Source organism: Limulus polyphemus, unplaced genomic scaffold (assembly GCF_000517525.1).
Source record: "Limulus polyphemus unplaced genomic scaffold, Limulus_polyphemus-2.1.2 Scaffold507, whole genome shotgun sequence".
Taxonomy (NCBI): Eukaryota; Metazoa; Arthropoda; class Merostomata; order Xiphosura; family Limulidae; genus Limulus; species Limulus polyphemus.
The window spans coordinates 152,540-160,647 of NW_013666117.1; the positions used below are offsets into that span (position 1 = coordinate 152,540).

The 8,108-nt window shown below is 32.0% G+C and overlaps 1 protein-coding gene across 1 annotated transcript in view; it reads right to left on the reverse strand.

Annotated features, from left to right (window-relative positions):
* Positions 1 to 563: 563 nt before the first annotated feature.
* The window catches only part of LOC106458740, a 46,028-nt gene continuing 38,483 nt past the window's right edge, over positions 564 to 8,108 (reverse strand). The window contains exons 11-14 of the mRNA XM_013918279.2: positions 4,333 to 4,431; positions 3,516 to 3,665; positions 1,980 to 2,052; positions 564 to 773 (exon numbers count right to left, since the gene is read on the reverse strand). Of these exons, the coding sequence (XP_013773733.2) occupies positions 4,411 to 4,431 (21 nt within the window). The 3' untranslated portion in view covers positions 564 to 773; positions 1,980 to 2,052; positions 3,516 to 3,665; positions 4,333 to 4,410. The remainder of the gene's footprint in view (positions 774 to 1,979; positions 2,053 to 3,515; positions 3,666 to 4,332; positions 4,432 to 8,108) is intronic.

The following is an 8,108-nucleotide window of genomic DNA, read 5'->3' on the forward strand; positions in this document are numbered from 1 at the left end:
CTTTGCTGAATAATTCAAACGAATACACTAGTAGCATCGAAGCTACATTTTCTTCAAATCTTATATAGATATAGATTCAGTGTGGTGAGTAAAAGTAAACTAAAAACATCATGAGTACAAATAGAAGCTTATTTAAACACTTAATAGACTGCCAGTATTGACCAGTTTGACTTGTCAAAGCACATTCTTGACATTTCGTCATCCATATAGGGCATAGCCTTTATTAATATTTATATAATTATGAATATTCAATAACCACGTGCTCTCTCCTGCGAGAGCATGCGCAATGACGACCAAATGACAGACAGTTGAGAGTTTCAAAAGCGAAGATAACGAAGCATTTTGGCCCGAATTGGGTAAATTAACCATCTGAACGAATGGAAGCTGTGTATACTAGTTAATCTCATAGTTTTCTAGCTGATGTATCAGATACTGCGACTGATATCGTTGCACCTATGCAACCGCACACGCACATTTATTTACTTTAGATATAACCAATATCCGCCAGTTCTCTCCCGGAGATATAAGTGTGTGGTATTATGGAAGAATAACGTACTACACAATTAGGCAACTGTGAAATATATGTTTATTGAAATTAATAAGCTACAAAGCAAATAGTAAGTTAAAAGACGAAAAAGAGAAGTTTGGGATATACTTATCAGTTGAACACAACTCTTTAAGTTACAAAAACGTTCAACTAGTAACCACACACTTATTCTACTTCAAGTGACAGCTACCAGGGGTCGATGGTGAACACAGGTTGCTGATGGATCCTGTTATTTGAGATGAGAAATATGATAGCTTATGTTATCAAAATTTCCAAACATCCAGTATTACAAACAATCTTAGATTTAATTAGTTAAAAACCTCTATACTGGTTATACGGAAAAAATAGACTAATATAGTTGCATGTTCAATTTGATCATCGCGGTTGTCAGTTAGATAATAAATAATATATGCATAATACCTTAACGTTTATCCTGTAGATCAATTAATATTTATTTATTTTGAGAATTTTCAAAGTTATTTAAATATCTATTGATTTCGTGTTTCATGCACCGCGTTCAAATAGAAAAGAATACATATTTTTGAATGTAGTTTTAATGCTTGTTTCAGAAATATAAATTAAAATTTGGAGAAATGAAAAGATATATATATATATTTCGATACGAAACAAAGCAAGTACGTTTAGCATTACATATATACCTATGTATTTAAGATAATTACAAAACACCAAGACAATACAAAGTATCTAGTGACAATGTAACAAATTCAATGTGAAAATTCAAAAATATTCTTAAATATTTGCTGGAAGAGATCATCATTTTCATGCCTACAACGCCAAACGAACTTGTTACGTCGCTTGTTACGTTTCTTAACCACATTCCAAGAAATTGGAAAATATTTTCATTTCTTAAAGACTTTTTAATGAAATTTATTTTTTATTTAAATAAACATGTAATTATTTACTAATTAGTCTAACTTGATCTAACCTCACATAAATTGACCTAACCTAGCAAAATAAAAAAGATATAAAAAATATTTCTTTTCATTTCTCCAAATTTTAATTTAAATATTCCTGAAATCGGCATTAAAAACTACATTCAAAAACATATATTATTTTCTATTTGAATGCGGTGCATGAAACAGAAAAGATCCATTTGTTTTGTAAGTTGTTTTAGAGCAAAGTTACATTGGGCTATCTGCTGTGTCCACCGAGGGGAATCGAACCCTAGAGTTTAGCGTTATAAGTTCGTATAAATGATGTTTTGTTGCCTAAGTTTTTGTTTTGCGGTGAATAACGCATAATAATGTTTTGTTGTGAAACATAGTGTACTTTTTTCTCTTTTTTTAATATAAGAATACGATATAATTCCTCCTTTAGTGTTTTCTAACTAACATAAGAATTAAGATGTTCCCTCGTGTTTTTTTTTTATAGAGTTTTAGTGAACAAACAAAATCGGGGCAGAGTTCCTAACCTGGTTTCCATGACAACTCAGTTTTACGAGATTCCGAAGTAAGCGCTATCGTGGTTCGTCGTTGGTGTGGAAACTTAGGAAGAGAGAAAGAACGTATCATGGGCCAACAAATAGAGAAAATGTCATGTAAATACATAATTAATATGTTATACAATATATGCAACTGGTCAAAGCTGTTTTTTTTTTACAGATATCACCTTAAAAACAATGTTAACTGAATTTACTCTACTATTTGTATTTATTCCACGAACCTGTGTTACACTACCATTATACCGTGAGTCTGACTTACACTACCACTTCACTTACACCATTAACTTGTGTTACACTACCATTATACCGTGAGTCTGACTTACACTACCACTTCACTTACACCATTAACTTGTGTTACACTACCATTATACCGTGAGTCTGACTTACACTACCACTTCACTTACACCATTAACTTGTGTTACACTACCATTATACCGTGAGTCTGACTTACACTACCACTTTACTTACACCATTAACTTGTGTTACACTACCACTTTATTTATACCATTAACTTGTGTTACACTACCAATTTACTTATACCATTAACATGTGTTACACTACTACTTTATTTATACCATTAACTTGTGTTACACTACCACTTTACTTATACCATTAAATTGTGTTACACTACCACTTTACTTATACCATTAACTTGTGTTACACTACCACTTTGCTTATACCATTAACTTGTGTTACACTACCACTTTACTTACACCATTAAATTGTATACACTACCACTTTACTTATACCATTAAATTGTGTTACACTACCACTTTGCTTATACCATTAACTTGTGTTACACTACCACTTTATTTACACCATTAACTTGTGTTACACTACCACTTTACTTATACCATTAAATTGTGTTACACTACCACTTTATTTACTACATTATCTTGTGTTACACTACCAATTTACTTATACCATTAACTTGTGTTAAACTACCAATTTACTTACACCATTAACGTGTGTTACACTACCAATTTACTTACACCATTAACTTGTGTTACACCACAAATTTACGTATATCATTAAACTATCTTACACAACAACTTTACTTACACTGTGAGCCTGTCTCACACTATGATTTTACCTGATAAAGTATTACATTGATTACCAGGTTAATTCAAATTCTATTCATAAGCACCCCCCCCCCCCTAGTAAAACTTTTCTCCAAAATCACTAAATTTGTTTAGAACAATAGGCAAAAGAATAGAAAGAACAAAAAGTCCATTTAAGATATTAATATTCTTTATTGTAACCTTTTATTGATGCCTTTTACATCAGTGTTACTCGTCTGCCAGAAATAAATACCTTAAGTTATTTAATAATTGTGGCATCCATATGATAAAGTTATGTAAAGAGGAAGACAGATATATATAAATATGCTTTATCAATAGTTATTCTTAATTCATCTTATCTAAACTTGTTTTTTATTCATCACTTTCTATAAATTATATAAAATGATAAATAACAAATTTAAAGAAAAACTTAGCCTAAATTTACCTTCACGAAATTCGCAACGACGTCCCAGAAAGTGAGGTGCACAAAGACACACCATATTCCACTGTTCGGTCATCAGACCACACCCCCCTCCATTGAGACAGTAACCCTGCCGGTAGGGGTCGTGGCATCTTACAAACTCGCAATGATCACCTAGCGGTAGAAAATAGAAAAGTCCATCTATAATAATAATAACTTTCTTATTTACCAATAAGCAATCACTGAATATTTTCCAACAAACCCAGTGAGGTCAAAAATGTAATGAATAAATAAATGATCTAGTTTGTCCTATCATTAGTTTGCCGCAAACCTTTTTGGAAATATCGTCAAACAATACATATATATTACATACCGATATCAAAGTAGTGTGAGATACGTAACTATGAATACAAAGCCTTGTCGAGGTCAAACACAACGTTAAGTTGACGTTAGAAGACAGAGTAACATACTAGAATGATTTCCATTGGAGAAACAACATAAACTAAAAACTTAAGTTTTTCAATAATTTCTCAAATAATTTGTTACGATGGACAACTGTATCTTATACAGTACTGTATTTATTTTTTACATGTGTACAGAATCAAACGTTCGCGATCACCGTTGTTTCAACAAATAGTGGTGTAGATGGACATAATATTCGAATGTAATTAACACACTACATCTAAAAAATTAAATCAACAACAAGTAGTAATATATTTGTGACTTTACGGAATAGGCCTACAGGCCATGGCGGCAGGTCTGTACCTAACCGGTTACTATATATCTGTATGGACACACACATGCAGATACACAAAGATTGAAAACACTCATATAGAGTTACCTATATAGTTGGAAGGACAAGAACACTTGTAGCTCTGATCAGTTGGTCTACACACTCCTCCATTCCGACACTTGTTGATTAAACATGGATTTCTCTCTCCTGCAAAAAATAAATAAATAACAGGATAATTCGGAATTTTTTGCTTTTTTGAAGTTTTTAAAATGTGTTGAATGTACAAATAAATGTTATGAAAACATTCCGAATGCACTAATAAACATCGTGAAATACACGCTGTCTAAATAAAATCGTAAAACACTGCGATTGTACTAATTTAAAGAGTGACACATGTTAATTGAACTAATTGAGAGTGTAAAAACATGCTGAATACACTAAATAAAATCGTAAGAAAAACATGCTGAGTGTAATTACACAGGCCTACGATGGTTTTATTGTCTTGAATTTTTACATGTTCTACAGTAATTCCTGTACGCTGAATCCGAAAATGATATCCACTTTTCTCCATCACGTACAGATTTTTCACAAAACATCATAATGCAATACATGAAAGAAAGACCACAAAACGTATATTTCACACACAGGCACAAATCAGGATGAATGAGGATGCATATTCGTTTGACGTCAGTGTTCTTCCGTTTTCTTCAGTTTGTTTGTATTTTGTTAACAAACATAATACTAACAAATGTTCGTTGTGGTAATACCGTAAACGAAATACTTATTTGATCTAAATAAGAGTTTTTTCTTCCCGATTTGTAAAAACATCCTTACATGATAGAAAAAAAAAGAATATCATTTTCGAAATCTGCGTAGCTGAATTATGGAGAATCCGTTATTAAAACCAAAACCACTTTATGAAGTTTAAATTCGCAGGCCTGTGTAATCGAAGAATTAAAAACATGAATTCGTTAAGGTTTGAAAATGTAGCGTATGTATCATGCTGAAGGTTAAGCTTATAGATAAATTTAAATAAGGTATTATTATCCTACAGCAAATCTCTATCGACCGAACAAGTCTCGCTCTCCTAAATGCCAAAGATCCCTTATAAACAAAGTGGGTGTTACCAATAACTTGTAGGACAGTGTTGTCAGGTGTACGATAATTTCAATGAACGATCAATAATCAACAGTGTACTATAATTCTGGTAAGTCCAAAGAATGCCTGCATTTGGAAGACAATTTTCGTATTCGATCAATTTTTAATCTTCAGACGATCTGAAATTACCAACCTATCTGGTAGTGGAAGGAAACTATTATGAAACTGTAATTTTTGTGCTTTACTTTAATTAACTAAACAGCTTGATTTTCTGTTGTGGCTGGAGTACTGGAAACACGAAAAGTAGACTTTGATATAAAAAACAAATATTAAAGCTAAAACATTGTGGATTTTTTATCTTAAAATATTTAGGTGTTTTAAGGTATTGGTTGCATGTATTAAAGTTTGTTTAGCTGCTAAATACGAGTAAATATGCGTAAATAAACTAACATGTATTGTGAATATACGTGAGAACAATAGCACTGATGATGAAATATATATACACCTAAAGATAATGAATAGTCAGAAGAGATAGCAAGGTGTTATGGTACAAGTATTATATCCATTATCTTCTTCTATTATCATTATTACTAATGGTAATATTCTATTATTAGAGTCGTAAATTGATAGACAGTCAAATGTGTTGGACGGCAAGCCTAATTATATTCCCCTTGTCTCATGCTTTCAAATGAACCTATGTATGTCTGTTTGTAAGATGCATTTAAAAACTACACTCCCAAGAAAGCGGTATGTGTTTGTTAGCTTACTCCGGATCCTAGCTGCCACTATAGTTCTTGATAGAGAAAAGAGCAAGTTCTGGCCTTTCGTTCAGTAACATGAAGAGCAAAGGCACGAAAAATCATTTATATTTGCAAATTCCAAATTTTTGCGATTTACGATAATTCTTCGTTGAATATGATCATTTTCAGGTTTGTTTGTTTGCAGTTAAGCGCAAAGCTGCACAGTGGGCTGTACTCATTACCGATATCGAAACCCGGTTTTTAGCGTTATAAGCCTTCAGACTTATCGCTGTGCCACTCGGGTGGTTCAGGTTCCAGTACGATATTTCAATTTTTCAGAGCTGGCAGTGTAGTCATATTTGGTATTTTTTTTAGCATTCTTTCAAGCCACGGTATCTTTTGAAACTTATCAACATTTTTAGTTTTTTAACTCTCTATCCCCATTTTGAAAAATAATAAATAAATAAATAAAATATTCATCCATTTTCATATCTGATTTGTTGAGAAGATAAAAGTAATCTATTAATTTTGTGAATACTAAATACCTGCGTGAGTACTGCTCCCTCACATATCTACTTTCCTTGTCTCTGCCAAAGTATTTAATATTTTCCAAACTTCGTCTGTGCACTGGGAGTACAAACACGCTTCGAAAGTAGATGTACATGCTTTTAAACGACATATAAAAATGAAAAAAAAACAAACAGCAAAACATTAAGGACAAGTTTAAACGAAGATCATAAAACTACTCCGCCACGGAAAATGACTGGCAATAAAATGATGTGGACATAGTAGGCCTAACGGTGCTATACAACTGAATGGGAACAAAAAGAAACTTCTTTAAATGGTTATGCAAGTCGAGTAACTCAAGATTTGCTTTCTGGAAGTTTATACCTAAAACATTATCCGCAGAGTTTGAAACTCCATCAACAAGCTACAAACAATTTCGAGCTCGTGTACTAATAACGCTGATGAAGCTGCAAGGGCGAAACGTTGGCTGAAGTAAAAATTTTTTTCTTTCCTCTAACTTTATTTCCAAAATGTCTAAATCTCTCCAGTATGCACTACAAATTCTGAAAAACAAGCTACAGCCACGTGCGGTGGCTCAATGATAAGATATCTCATATTTGTTATTTTACATGCTTTTTTAAGGTAAAAACCATCTATTAATGGTACTAACCTTTGATTTTATTTCATGTATTTCTTACAATTTACTTTTTAAGTATTGAGAATATACGGTCACTTCTTCCGTAAATAAATATATATATACGTTTCTGTGATCGCTCCGTAATTTGACTTACCTAAACTAAGAAACTGAGTTTAGATTTGAAGGTTAAAGCATATTCAACTAATACTTGACAGAAAATGTATGCTGTTTTTGTACGATGAAGGTTAAGGAAGTAACCCGAAACCTTGTTAACCGTCTTCTACTGCTTCCACCCAATGTGTCATCAGGCTGTACTTCATGGTTAATCTTTCTGGCCTTTTATCATATATCAACTTTTTTCATTAGAAGAACAGAATAACTTTTCAACAAATGATATACATCTCTGAGATGGTCATGTTATATTATGTATAGCTCTGAAGTACACATACTGAACAACAGAATGACTTATAATCCCTGTATGATCATCTGGTTATATCCTACTATGACTCTTTAACTACTACAAAATATCTTGAACTTCCGTACACTAGTAAATAACGCTAGTGTGTCTGTGTAAGGTTAAGGTTGAGGGTTAACGATGAAGGTTAAGGAAGTAACCCGAAACGCTAGTGTGTCTGTATAAATCATAAATAACGATTTCAAATAGCACCATGGTACTTAAATGTTTAGTGAATTAATTTTTGAAAATATAATATATTTTTTTTGTATATGTTTTGAAGATGATAAGGTAAAAATGTATTTTTCCCACTGGGTTTCAAACTATATTCCTTTTCAAAAGTAACGTACTGTAAGATTTTAAAAAATAATATTATATATATATGTATATATATAAGTTCTTCATTTTGCCAATTGTCGAAATAAATGGCTTTTACTTATATTTCTTA